Source organism: Clupea harengus, chromosome 16 (genome assembly GCF_900700415.2).
Source record: "Clupea harengus chromosome 16, Ch_v2.0.2, whole genome shotgun sequence".
Lineage (NCBI taxonomy): Eukaryota > Metazoa > Chordata > Actinopteri > Clupeiformes > Clupeidae > Clupea > Clupea harengus.
The window spans coordinates 15135769-15150822 of record NC_045167.1 but is presented as its reverse complement, the minus strand read 5'-3'; the positions used below and the strand labels follow the sequence as shown (position 1 = coordinate 15150822).

The 15054-nt window shown below is 48.7% G+C and overlaps 1 protein-coding gene across 1 annotated transcript in view; it reads right to left on the bottom strand.

The window, feature by feature from the left end:
- Positions 1-15054, bottom strand: part of sema3c (sema domain, immunoglobulin domain (Ig), short basic domain, secreted, (semaphorin) 3C) — a 37970-nt gene that overhangs the window by 2533 nt on the left and 20383 nt on the right. The window contains exons 5-16 of the mRNA XM_031582962.2: positions 12280-12399; positions 9938-10028; positions 8328-8447; positions 7521-7663; positions 7228-7342; positions 6681-6750; positions 5374-5518; positions 4898-5120; positions 3385-3473; positions 2733-2774; positions 2302-2459; positions 1436-1503 (exon numbers count right to left, since the gene is read on the bottom strand). Of these exons, the coding sequence (XP_031438822.1) occupies positions 1436-1503; positions 2302-2459; positions 2733-2774; positions 3385-3473; positions 4898-5120; positions 5374-5518; positions 6681-6750; positions 7228-7342; positions 7521-7663; positions 8328-8447; positions 9938-10028; positions 12280-12399 (1384 nt within the window). The remainder of the gene's footprint in view (positions 1-1435; positions 1504-2301; positions 2460-2732; positions 2775-3384; positions 3474-4897; positions 5121-5373; positions 5519-6680; positions 6751-7227; positions 7343-7520; positions 7664-8327; positions 8448-9937; positions 10029-12279; positions 12400-15054) is intronic.

Sequence of the window (15054 nt, the reverse complement as noted above, 5' to 3'; positions counted from 1 at the left end):
CTCACACACACACACATGTGCACTCACTCACACACACACACACACACACACACACACACACACACACACACACACACACACACACACACACACACACACCCACACACATATGCACTCACACACACACACACGTGCACTCACACACACATGTGCACTCACACACATAAACTCACACATGTGCACTCACACACACAAACATGCACTTACACACACGCACACACACACACACACACACACACACACATATGCACTCACACACACTCACTCACACACACACACACACACACACATATGCACTCACAGACACACACACACACATATGCACTCACACACACTCACTCACACACACACACACACACACACATATGCACTCACAGACACACACACACACATATGCACTCACACACACTCACTCACACACACACAAACACACACACACACACACACACATGCACTCACACACACATATATGCACTCACACACACACACACACACACACACACAAACACACACACACACACGCATATGCACTCACACACACACAATCCCATTCAGACATAAGGGAAAGCAACTGGCTTTGCTGGAATTTTCAAACTGACATATGGCTACACTGAACAGCTGCGAGTGAGTAAGTGTGAATGTGTCTGTGTGCATTTGCGAGTGTGTGTGAATAACTCTGTTTCTCTCTGTGTATGCGTGTGTGTGTCCTGAAGAGTAGGGTCAAAGTTGACTGCGCGGACAAGCAGAGTCCACGCCAAGCCCCTGCACCTTTCAGTGCAAACCTCAGACCTCGGGGACTCCCAGCCTCCCAGAAGCCCTGAGCGTTGGCTGGTGGTGGGGGTTAGAGATTTGCCTAATTATCGACAGTGTCATCTGGTATTTCTGGTTCGAGACAATTGGGCTGTCATTCAGCTGGATGGATGACAGCACTAAGACTAATTAGCAGGCTCAACTGAACATGTGTTGTGGGTCCCCAAGCGGATCTCTACGTGGAGTGGAGGAAGTGGGGTGGCAATGTGGAGAAAAGAGAGATCTGTGGGAGAGTACAGCACACTCAGAGATGATAATGGGGTCCTCCCATATGTGAAGATGTTTCCCAGCAGGCAGTGGGAGTGGGGGGGGGGCATGCTCAGCTGGTCTGGTTTTAATGCGTTTACACATGCATTGCTGATGAGGAGAGGATCTAACTTAAGACAGCAGACACAGAGAGTCTTGTTTTACTCAGTCTCTGGCACAACTTGCACAGCCCTGCGGCACAACTTGGGTTGATGTAGACGTGTAATAGAATTGAACCTCACTGGACCTTAATATGACTTGAAAGTGTAATGATAGAGAGAAAATGACGGAGAAAGAGGTCCAAGAGAATGAAAGACAGACAAACAGGGAAAGATGGAAGAGAGACAGGGGAGGGAATGATACGTGGATATCGACCAACCCTTTAAATTGAAACCTCTGCACTGGGTTAGTGGGTTGCCGTGGATGATGTCCTGTCTCCGACTGCGCCTGAGCAACACACAAACAACAGTACTGTAATCCATCACTGTCACGCTACAGAGACTGTTCCCTTCAAGCGCTGTTTTTTAATGTGGCTAACACATGATCTACAAAGAATCTAGCTCAAAAGGGAAACACTGAATTAATGTCTTGCGGGTAGTGCTTTCGCCTCTCGAATACCAGGTTGTGTCAACAGTACCAGGATGCCATTTGAGCCTGAGAAACTCTGCCGTGTGAGGTGAATTTCACAGTAGTCTCTATCTCAGATACGACACGGCCTTGAGACACCAAAAGCAACAGGATAAGTAAATGGTATGACGGATACATTTCCCGCATGTTCTCTGAGGAGCGGGGCAGCAGTTCCTTAGTTCTGAACCCAAACCAAACTTGAACTGTGGTTGACTGTGATTTCCCCCGAGCAGCTGTTGTTGAGAATAGCAGCAGGAGGGTGGCGGAGAGGGCACTGAATATGAAAAATGAAGCCATTTCCCGCCAATTACAACTTGCGCGAAAGCTGCCAAGAATGAAATCCATTCTTTGTCACGTGCTAAAATAGGAGCTAGCTGGGCACTATGTTTTCATCGCAATACAAAGCATTCCATTGACAAATCTGCATCTGGGTGTGCGCTACACTGCATCCTCTGTCTCATGCGCACGCAACTTAGAACATATTGAAACAATATCTGCGAAACCTACAAACCTACTATAGGTGATTCATCATCATTTCCTGGAATTGTCCCAGAATGGCAAGTGCTAAGTGGTTGAATGAAATTTCCAAGACCAGTAAAAACGGTTCCGTAGGCCTACCTTTTCCCCGTGGGGTAGAAGCGAGAGCAGCTAAGTCCGTCCCAGGCACAGTAGGGGTCCCTGGCCAGGCAGCAGTCGGCGCAGGCTGCACCGTAGGCATGGCAACGGTGCAGAGACACTTGGGACAGGCCATGTTCCGAGCTCACATATAGCTGTTGCTGCAAAGCAAACAGTTCAAATGTCAGGCGGCTGTTTATTTTCCTTGGCCCGGTGGGTGACAGCAAAATGAACTTAATCACCACGGCAATTGCGGCTCCCTGCTTTATTTTGCCACTGTGTCAGAGTTAAATTTCTTGTTTTTTTTTTCATTTTTGGTCCAAGCATTATAGGATACAGTAACTGCGAACCACATTACAATTATGATTTTGTTTTTTTCTATATTAAATGAAATGCAAGAGGCCCTCAGCAACTGGCTGATTGCTGTAACTTACCTTCTTGGATGAGATTCGCAAATTGGTCACGGCAGCACCAGTCTGGAACAGAACAAACAAACAAGGCAAATTGGAAAACCATCCCGGGCATGGCAAGCCTTCAGACCACATAATCAACCATGAGCGCTTTGACCTAAGGTTTGTTTTTGTGTTTCAGGCTCTCTGTGAAGAATGCCGATTAAAACCCTCCAAGCTATTGGTTGAGAGCTGCATAGACTCCACAGTAGCAAACACAGTAGCTGGAGTGTTATCGTAAGCGGCGATGCTAAACTCCAGGTGCAAGTGGAGATTATAAAGCCCTAGAACTCATCCCAGGCCTTGATCACCCACAGGACAGGACCCGTTAAGATAAACTAGCTTTGGTGAGGATATTCTGGTATTTAGCAGACTAGCTGTTAGATATCAGTGAAGTTCACGCCACTCTAACAGTCTGGACCATCAGATATCCAGAAGGCTAACTATGGTATATACCACCCTATCTGCTTTGGCCCTTTGTGCCATGGCCAACCTCTCCTCCAGTTCTCCCACCCCCTCCCCACGGCCCATCCTCCAACCCCACCCCACCCCAACCTGACACACAGCAGCAACGGGCCCACAAGGCTTTGATGTGTGCGATGTGTGTGTGGGGAACAGGAATGAAGGCAGCCCAGACCTTAAACACTTCCAGCTCCTCCAGGATCAGATCCTCGTCCAGGGAACCGTTTGTGGGCAGGACGATCACCTTCTGGACTGTGCCTTTGTCTGTAGGAAAATAAGGATGGAGTGAGAGAGGGAGGGAGAGGGAAGGAAGGAAAGAAAGAGAGAAAGAAAGAATGAACAGACAATGGAACAGCTGTTTTAAAATAGTACAAAAGAGTCTCCCTCGTATAAAGAATCACAACAGAGGCACGAGTGGTTGAAACCATATAAGGTCGGTTTAGTATAAATGGCTGACGCGCACACATAAACTGTGCATGTTTAGCTGAATAAACAGAACTGTTTATTTCTCTCCCTGTCTCTCTCCCTCCCTCTTTCTCCTGAGTTGACACCGAGATAAAGTTTTAATGGAGAAGGAAAATGAGCTGGCATTTCTTCATCCCTTCCCTCCTTTTTCCTCTTTTCCAGGAATAAACTTTAAGGTGCACAAACAGGGTGGCTCCTTGTTTATCAGGACAGCCTTTCTGAACTGGGAGGGGATAAAGAGGAGAGAGAAAGCAGACAGAGGAAGAGAAGCATGGTCCCGTAAAAAAAAAAAAAACATTGGAAATCCCCTATTATAAAAAACCCTCTCTCTTCTCTCCCCAAAAAAACATGAAGGAGCAAAAGCCTGTTGGCCGAGCGACCCGACCGCCTGGTCCGGCGTTTCTGGCAACCCTGCTCAGGAATCTGGGAGGGATGGAGTGATGAAGCAGGGAGCAGAGGACAGAAGGGGAGAGTGGGGAGCCATAAACACAAACAGCTGTGCGGAACAACTCCCTGTGCCATCAGCGTCCGAGCGCACACGGGGCCTAGTCGCAGGCCATCGCTCCGGTTCCCTGCGGTGCTCCACTATCACTGATTCTTCCGCCAGATACCATGCCCCTTTCCCCTGCTTCCCCTCTCTCTCTCTCTCTGCCATTCAACACAGTCCACACGCCCAACCGGCCCCCGGCTCCCGGGTCCCCGGCCCCCGCTGCACATTCATCCTCCATTACGGTCAGTATAAAAGCATAGAGGGTGGGATTGCTTTAATATCACAGGGAAATAGAGTAAATCGCTTGCTCTCTCTGTGTAAACAGAGCTTTGTGGGTGACAGACAGGACATCCTTTTATGAGCCACTGCTGAAATGCCATAAAGTCTTGGAGTATCTGAAGCCCGTACAACAAAGCAGTGGGTATATGGATGTTTCAGGTAAAAATAAGTGACTCAAGATAACAAATGATATCTGTTTGTCTGCGTTAGAACACAGCTATGAGCAGGGGGTAAATGTGAAAAGTGTGAGTTTAACCTCATCTTGTTGATGGATGATCAGAACACACCTAAAACTGCTGCACACAGTTTGGGAGTTCACAGAGCCAACTCTTTATGGTAAGTTAGGTAAAATGATCTGGCTCACAAGAGAAGCTGGAATTTATACCACTAATACCTAAACATACAGTATGACAGGTATGTGTTCACTGGAGTGTGGTACTGTGTGCACGTGTACCTGTGCCCAGGAAGAGGACCTGGTACTGGCCGTCTGCTGCTGTGACCTGGTCCACAGCGATGGAGGTGTATTTGTAGTCGGCGTGTGTCCGCACCAGTAGCGGCCTCCTGCCCACAGGGTAGATGGGATTGAACATGACGGGGTGGTTCCTGACGAACGTCACCACGTCATCGGGGAACTCTTTGGTGCTCTGGATGTGGGGTGTAAAGGCCCCACCAGGACACTGAAAGACAGAGAAAGAGAGAAAGGGGGTTGAATTCAAAAGCTTAATCCTGTCACAGTTCACACATACTTTCTCCAACTTTCTCATGATACCTACTCTCCCAATCAATCTGATTACACAATTAATGACTGAGTTTTGGCCCCATCTGATATAATCTAAACAGAGATGACTTCTATGTGTATTTATACTGTCAACCAATGGAGCAATAGAACCACCCAAACAGGCAGAAGTCATCTGAGAGGCTGGAACTTACGGTGCCTGGCCTTGGGTAGGGGATGCGTCCTTGGAAGGCCACCCACTGGAAGTTGGGGCCCTCCCGGTGGGCGAACGGCCCATTGAAGACGGTCAGGATGTCGGCCATGTTGTACACACACACTGCTGAACCTTTAAATACGGAGCTGGGGGGGAAAACAGGACAAACAATGTCAAGAGATGCTGTGGTAGACGGGTAAGAAGGAATGAAACCTCTAGGATATCTATGTCTCCATCCTTCCCCATGGTAAAGGTTCATGAACACAGCCTGGAGGATTTCAAGGGAGAACTATGTCACATAAACCCGCCGGAGCTGCTCTCTCTCTCTCTCCCAGAAGAACGGAACACCTCTCCTCTTTTCCCCGAGGGTTATGTTGCGTGTTGGCTGGACTATGCTGTGTGCTATGCGACGCTGACGCACAGTGGACCATTGTTCGGCGAGCAAACACTGACCATGCAAAAAAAAGCATTATGGGTAAAAAAAGAAAGAAAGGAGGAAGCCCAATGTGCGAGCAGGAATAACAAAGTTCTGAGGCTAACAGAGACTCCTCAACATGGCATTCACCCAGTCCCCAAACCCCCCGCTTGTTTCCCTTGGCCTGCGTCTGAGAGAAGAACCACCATGGTTCCCCCCGCGCAAGAGTGTAGACCAGTGGTGGAAACTAGACCCAAACCAAATACAGCCACAGGACCGACAGCACTGCCTATTTTTTCTTTTTTTTCTCTCTCAGGCGAACGCTCCAGTGGTGCCGACCGCATCGTTTCCGGCACCACGCCGGCTTTAGTGCGGGCACACTGCGGAGAACACACAGGAACTATGGCTACTCGGAGGGGTCATAATTATAGCTTCGTGCGAGGAGCGAACACTGGCATGGAGACTGAAGTGTGTTACCGTGGAATTCCTGCCTAACAAACATGTCTTGCGAGTGTATCGGATCACGCTACATAAAGTTGTGGGACTCTGTTAGTGGTCCTTTGAGACACACTGTTTATGGGCTTTGTCTCTGCTGAGCCAGAGAGATGTACGCAGTGTCTGGAGTGTGGAAGGGAGCAGTAGATGTCAGAGTTGGCTATGGTGTAATAAGGCACTTTGCAGACTCTGGGAGGTGTGTTCTGAAAAGTCCCAAGATGTTGTCCACACCTCTTCTTGGAGACTCCCCTACTCTCTATCTCACTCACACACACACACACACACACACACACACACACACACACACACACACACACACTCACACACACACACACACACACACACACACATGCTCTCAAGAGTCATGCGATCATCGGTGAGAGCTGCGAGGGCTTTACCTTGTGGACGTGAAGACGCCAAACACCAGGAGACCTTTGGGGTTGTCGGCCTCCAGCAAAAAGACACTCTCTAGAAACAAGAATAATATATGAGTGATGTCCCTCCATCTACAAAACACAGACAACCCCCCCCCCAACACACACACACACACACACACACACACACACACAGAGAATGAGGTTATTCATTAAGCCCATTGGATGTTGGTTAGATAGACAAGAATTCACTCCACCCAAATTTCAGCCTCAGAAGCTGACACGTGCCAACACTCAGGCAGGAAAAACCATCAGCTGGTTCACAGGAAGAGTAAAAACAATGAAGAAAAATGGTATTTGGCTTGTAAACATTTGTAGAGTAGAGGCTTGTAAAACGTCTTTGGAGTTATTGCTAGGATGCGGCCCAAATCCAGACAGTGATGAGGCTATCAAGATAAGCTATTTCGCTATTCCTGCCATGAGATGAAATACAGAGGACTGATGCAAGCACTGAAAAATTGTTTCTTAAGAAGGGACCAAGCTGGGGAAAGCTGGTCATTTCTCCGCTCACCAAGCTCATCAAAGTGGGTCTCTGTGCCATCCTCCTCCAGCACAGAACACACCATCCGGGCCTTCAGGAAGGTGGTCCACTTATTCACCAGACTTCTCTGGCCCCCAGTGTCATTCTGCAGCCGAAAGAGAGAAAGATGGATAGGAAAAGAGAGAGAAAATAAGGGAGCGACAAGGACAGAAAAACAAGGAATGAATTAGTGGATGCTAAGCTTCCTGCCAACTGACAAAAACAAAGACAAAAACGGGCACATAAAAGTTTAGTGAGTCACACATCCACACACACAGACTCACTGGACACACTCGGGCCACCATGGTGTGGATGTTCTTTGTGTTGCCGCTGTTGTCCGTGAGCCGCTCTCGTAAGAAGAAATAAAGCTTGGCGTCGTTGGGGTCGGACCCGTCTGGTATCAGATGGCCGTCGATGAAAATGGGCTCTGCATCATGGAATGCGTAAAACACAAAACAAACAAGGCTTGGTGAAACAAACAAACAACAGCTGTCCAGCTGGTTTGCAGCAGCCACTGAATGTGGAATCCAGCAAAAAAAAAACGCACTGACTTGGGGGGGGTGTAAGTGGAGGTCTTTTTAGACATGCAAGTGAAGAAGCAGTAAAAAGAGATGAAGGATACTGCTATTGTTACTTGCTCTTTTTTTCTCCCTGGCCAACAACAGATGGGGTTTATTACTGTTAGGGATCAGGGAGGAGAGTACTGATGTCTTCACATACGCGGAAGGAGAAGAGAAAATCATAAAAAAGGTTTGATATGCGGCAATGTTTAATAACAGCTCTGTTCTTTCAGATGGACTTTGGGGATGGCCCTGATTTATTGAGTGCATTGTTCAGTGAGTTAGCGAGGCAGGTTTATTTCTCCCAGGGTTGCCACAGGCAGATGGATTTGCCCTACTGACCTGGGACCTGCTCCGTATTTCCTCCTATAACACTGACACTTCTTCTTTTCATTGACACCATAGCCTTTGCTCTAGGGTATCACGCCTGGAAAGGGCCTCTAAAATATTACCAATTGTGTTCTGCTATGACAGTGTGTTATGAATCAGTCAATAAAAACGGGAATTTTGGCGTTGTTGTGAGTTTCTCACCGCTCAGCCATTTGGAGTTGTGCTGGTCGGTCCGCACAGCGTTCCTGGTGGTCAGACTCCGGAAAATGGCGGCATCTGTGCCCATGAAGTCGATGTACATGCCGGAGAACAGCTCCTGGTCTGAGGACAACAAGAGAGACACTGTCTCACACATCTGCCACATGACGCACAATCCCCGCTGAGCGTCCCAACAAGCTGCAGCGATTTACACAAGATTAAATGTTGCAATAGCAAAGAAATATTCGAATCAGCTGCAATCACGGTCCGCCAAAAAGAAAACTGTGTGTGTGTGTGTGTGTGTGTGTGTGTGTGTGTGTGTGTGCGTGTGTATGTGTGCGTCATCTCACAGATGGGTTGAGAAATGCATGCAGGATAAAGGGCATTTCCAAATCTAAGTAACATGTTAAAATAACTTTATGCATCCTTATGGCCAGAGTGGAGACAGGAAAGCCACTTCTCATTGGATTTATTCCTTCTCCTTCTCCTTCTGCACCCATTCTTTCCCACTGACCCTGTGCCAGTGTTTCCTTATACCTCCCACACTCCTCCACTCCCTCCATCCCTCCATCCCCCCATCCCTCTATCCCTCTATCCAGGGAGTGTGGCGGGGGGCCAAGTGGAGGCTGCTGTGAGGGAAGCGTGTCGACAGTCCACAGACCGTGGACGGACCACGGACGCTGTCACCGCAGGGGCTCGATACGGGAAAGATGCAGCCTCTTAGCGGCCTCAGGCAGGGAGCCTTCAGCCTGGCCCATCAGCTCCATCTTCCTGACTTTCTCCATCATTTCTTAGCATGGCTACCCCCCAGCTGCCCGCATCTAGCTATACAGCCCCTGTACTACTACAAAACATCTTTGAAAAGCTGAAAGATCCGTATGGAATATTTTCATCACAGTGGTGTAAGTTCCTGGACTGAAAAGGGTTTGCAAAAGTCAATATAAAGCCGATTGTTGCAAGCCCCTTAGAGGTGTCCTACAAAAGAATCTTCCAGATCTTCCAGATTCTTTTTATAGAGACAAGATGACCTTAATGGGCCTTAAGTTTCACCTCTCTTTAAGACAAACAACTTTCTTCATTTAGAGTTCCTGGAGAGGTATATTAAAGTTTGGATTTTTCATCGACTTGAAGTGAAGCTCTTCAATTTCCATGCTCCATACAAAACATAAATGTGGGCTTCTCACTCTGACGTTACACTAATTTGGCGCAGGGGCAGCCTGGAAAGAGAGGGCAGAAGGGGACAAGAGCGAGCAGGGAGAAGGAGGGCAGGAGGGTTCGGTGGGCACGGGGCGGGGTGGGTGGGCAGGCACACAGAGCTCAGGTGTCTGAAAACCGAGCTGTTGCGTGCGACGCCAACGGCTCCCCGGCACTGGCTACTTGTCAACAGCAACCGGACACCCTGCGACCAATCACAGATCAAAGGCCCGGCTCTGACGGTGCGGGATGTTGCCGAGCGACCCCTGAGGTCACACGAATGGCAACGGGGGAGGCGTCTATGTATGTGTGAGTGTGTGTGTGTATGTTCGTGAGTGTGCGTGTGTGTGTGTGTGGAGAGGGTTATATGGATGTGTTACTGTAAGGTTTGGGGGCGGAAGGAGGGGTGGAGAACGTACTCAGCATGACAGAGACTGTGTTGACCTGTGGGTTGAAGGAACATCTTCCCTTCCCTGATTCAGCCCGAGAGGCAATCTGGAACATTTTCTCCTGCAGAGAGATAGAGTGAGAGACAGCCAGAGAAAGACAGAAACAGAGAGAGACAGAGGGAAAGACAGACAGTTTTTTTCAGCCTTTAGGTTTTTAAAGCAAATGGGCATTTCTAAAACGAAATGTACTTAGCCGTCTTTACATCGTAAATATGAGTTTAGTTTGAGCTATGAATATGAGCATTCCATCTGTTCCTCAGGTAGCTTTCCTCTGGAGTTTTATTTTCTCTTTATATTCCACAGTAAAGGGATCCTGAGCCCTGCTCTTCACCTTTCCTGCCTCTTCTACGGTGCATTACCGGAAAATTCCATGTGGGAAAGGAAGCAGGAATTTCCTCCCTGTGTGCCGGGGATCTGGACTGGCTGTCTGCTCCTTCTGTCTTCACCGTGAGATGGATCTGCCTATGGCCTTTACTGCTTTCCGTGAACACCACCATCTAATTGTAACCCCCCCTCACCCCCACCCCTCCCTCCACCCTGCCAACATCCGTCTTTCCCCTTCCAACCACCACCACCGAAACCACCGGACCCAATGTGCCGCCTGGTTCGAGCCCAGCCGCCGCTGCGCAGACTGGGCCGAGGCGTCGCAGTCAGGGAGCCTCTCCAGGAAAATGAGGGCTGTGTCCAGACACCGTCCACACAGACTCCTGTTTCCCTTCAGCTGTGTGTGTGTGTGTGTGTGTCGACTGCTTGCCACATTTGTTGTTATCACGAGAAACGCACACGCATAAACTCACACACACACACACATAAACAAACATGCGTGCACTTGAGTCGCCCCGGCTGTCCGTGGATGACCTGTCACGGCTGGCTTTTATGTGGTAACTTTGCACACACGTCAAGGGTTGAAGGTCAGGCCTAATGCACCACCTTGGCCAAAAGCCGCCTGTGGAGGTTTATTACCTGACACTGAGACTGTGATGCCTGTGTGCAAGTGAAAGGGAAAGGGAAAAACAGAGCAATCCCTCCTTTCAAACAAAAACCAGGATGACAAAGAGCCCAGGGTGTGTGTGTGTGTGTGTGTATGTGTCTGCCTGTGTGTGTATGTGTCTGCCTCTGTGTGTGTGTGTGTGAGAGAGAGAGAGAGAGAGAGAGAGAGAGAGAGGGAGAGGGAGAGGGAGAGGGAGGGAGTACATGCCTGTATGTATGTGTGTGTGTGGGTGTGTGAGTGTGTGTGTGTGTGTGTGTGTTTTGGCAGGCTGAGGCGGTATGGCGTGGCGTGTTTGGCAAAAGCGCCGGACTGGGCCGCGGCTCCATGAGCACTTTTCTCCTGGAGAGAGACTTCCCTCTGGCAGTCCCGTCCACCAGGCTCTGTGGTTGGGGGCGGACACGAGTTACACACACACACTCCTTCCACACTTCCTCTCTTTAGGCAAACAGACAGACACTTGCACACATACACACACATTTGCAAGGGCAAAGACACAATGTAAGACATGCACACACACACACACACACACACACACACACACACACACACACACACACACACACACACACACACACACACACAGACACACACACACACACACACACACAGGCAAGGACAGAATACTCATGCAGACCCACCCTAACACAGTAACAAACACACACAAACATACTCAAAGATGCCCGCGTAAACACATACATTCACTCCAAAACAGAGACACAAACTTTAACACACACACACACACACACACACACACACACACACACACACACACACACACACACACACACACACACACACACACACACAGGCAAGGACAGAATACTCATGCAGACCCACCCTAACACAGTAACAAACACACACAAACATACTCAAAGATGCCCGCGTAAACACATACATTCACTCCAAAACAGAGACACAAACTTTAACACACACACACACACACACACACACACACACACACACACACACACACACTAAGACAGACATCTCTGGAATCTTTGTGGCCTCCCTCATCATCCTGGGCCAGATTTAAAGCTTGCATAAGGCCCAGGTGACAGAGCCAGTCAGAAGGAAACATTGGAAACGTGAGACACAACAGACCAAGAGCACTAAAACCCAGCCGCCCTCTGCCTCTGTTTGACATCATCGGCATAGCATTTCTGCTCCGTGGCACCTATGAGCATCGTAAATTTCCAGCAGCAGTAGCGAGCGATGCAGTAGGTGTACAGCAAGTCCCACGGATGACTGAGAGCAAGACAGGCCGTCACATCCAACCCACCCCGGAGGATAGACAGACGGAGGGACAGACTAACAGACTGACCTCTGGCCGGCGACCTCTGTTGATGTACGCGCAGACAGGGCTGTACGCTCCACTCCCGCAGATGAACAGATGGGTCCTGTTGAAAGGCTGGATGACCCTGAGGAAGTTTCCACAGCCATGCTGAGAGGGAGAGAGCAAGAGAGATAGACAGGGAGAGAGAGAGAGAAAGAGGTAGAGAGATAGAGAGGGAGAGAGAGAGAGAGAGAGAAAGAGGTAGAGAGAGAGAGAGAGAGAGAGGGAGAGAGAGCAGCTGTCACCTGTGTGCTCCTCATTCATAAATACTCTCTGTAAGACATCTCCATTAAGTGCACACTAGTTCATTCCTTTCCTGGTCTAATGTGCGGCTCCCATTGTAAATTATGGCTCTGAAATGACATACAACAAAAATTCCATAGAGACCTAGCTTTAAATGATATCAGTACACATCCATATGTCACACTACCATGACAAATGACTTTATAATGGTAAGTTACTGTCAGGAAATGACATACAGTTGCAGACCACCATAGCTTTAAATTACACAAATATAAATCCCAGTGCTATACGAACATGAAACATGAGTACACAGAGTAATTAACTGGCTTGGCTATAATTTCCTTAGTTTTGGGTCCCGACACAATGGAAAAATGTGGGGACACTTTTGAATGTGTTTGAGAGGAGACTGAGCGAGATGAATAGGGAGGTTGAGTTTGTGCAGAGCGGACACGTGGTTCCACTGCCGCAAGGCCTGAGGAAGGGAGGAAGTCTCTGGTTTGGTGAGTTATAAAGATCCTAACTGAGGAGAGGGCCAGAGAGGAGGAGGAGAGAGAGAGAGAGAGAGAGAGAGAGAGAGAGAGAGAGAGAGAGGGAGGGAGAGGGGGAGAGGGAGGGAATGATGAGGAAGAAGGGGATGAAGGAGAGAGGAGTGAACGCTTGGGGAGCCATTTGGAACTTGGCTTGCCAAGTAGAAACAGCAGCTGCAGAGGCTCATGCTTCTTGTACACACACACACACACACACACACACACACACACACACACACACACACACACACACACACAAAACAAGTGTACATATAGACACACACTCATACGCACGCGCGCTCACATACACACAAAAAACAAGTGTACACACACACACACACACACGCATGCACGCACGCACGCACGCACGCACGCAAACACACACCCACAGACCCCACACACACCCCCCCCCAAACACACACACACACACACACAGACACACACACACACACACACACACACACAAACAAAAACAAGTGTACATATACACACACACACGCGTGCACACTCCCATACACATACACACACACACACACATACACACACACACAAAAACAAGTGTACATATACACACACACACGCGCACTCACATACACACATAAAACAAGTGAACGTACTCACACACACACACACACACACACACACACACACACACACACACACACACACACACACACACACACACACACACACACACACACACACACAAACAAAAACAAGTGTACATATACACACACACACGCGTGCACACTCCCATACACAAAAAAGCAAGTGTACATACACACACACACACACATACACACACACACAAAAACAAGTGTACATATACACACACACACGCGCACTCACATACACACATAAAACAAGTGAACGTACTCACACACACACACACACACACACACACACACACACACACACACACACACACACACACACACACACACACATCCACACAGACATACACAAACCTCAGCAAGAGCAATCCTGAAAAACAACAGCTCTTCCAGCGGCACACGCCCTTTCTCTGTCCTGTTCATTTTCTCCCCCCCCCCCCCCCTCCCCTCTCTCTACTCTTCTTTTTCAGTTTGCATCAACAATCGCTCCTCTGGCGTGGCCCATGGCACCAGGCAGTGAGGCACTCATATTCATAATGATGCTTATATAAGCCTACGCCAGGCTTTCATGTGCTTCCAAACAACTCACAGAGGAGCCCAGAGGTGTCCGAAAGGCTCACAGTTCAAATAAAGATCACAGCCCCGGTTAAGAAAGTACAACTCTAAATATGGATCTTTACCAAAAAAAAAAGCTTGCTGTCTATTAAATAAAAAAGAGAGCCAAAGATAGAGGATGGAAAGAGAGCGAGAAAGAGGGAGAGGGTGAGAAAGAGACGGAGAGAGAATAAGAGAGAAGCCCTATACTCTCTCTCCAGTGGAAATCATGTGTGGTCCCTTCCTATGACTCCCGGAGGCCACGGTCTCTGTCTTAAATGCACTGCAGAGTGTATACACGTGCAGAGGGTAAGAGTAACAAACTGACAGTGCGTGCGTCTCTGGGGCCCAGAGAGAGAAAGAGACATAGAGAGAGAGAGAGAGAGAGAGAGAGAGAGAGAGAGAGAGAGAGAGAGAGAGAGAGAGAAAAGACTCCAGGAGATAGTGCAGTATGAAACAGACCTGTCCAAACTATGAGACCGGTGCAGTCAGTGTGAAGGAGGGGAGACAAGAGTGAAAGAAGGAGAAGAGGAGGGGGAAGAGAGGGAATGAGAGAGGGGTGGGGGGGGGGGTGATCATCAGGGTGGCTCTACTTTGGAGACGGCTCGCACAAATATTTGCCGGAGCCTGTACACGGAAACCAGACGCTGGCTCTCAGTGACACAAATCAAAGAGGAATCTGGAAATGGCTTTCTCTGTCTCTCTCTCTCTTTCATTCTCTCTCTGTCTTTCTTTCTGTCTCTCTCATACGTTCCTTCTTTCCATCATTATTTGCTTTCATTCAT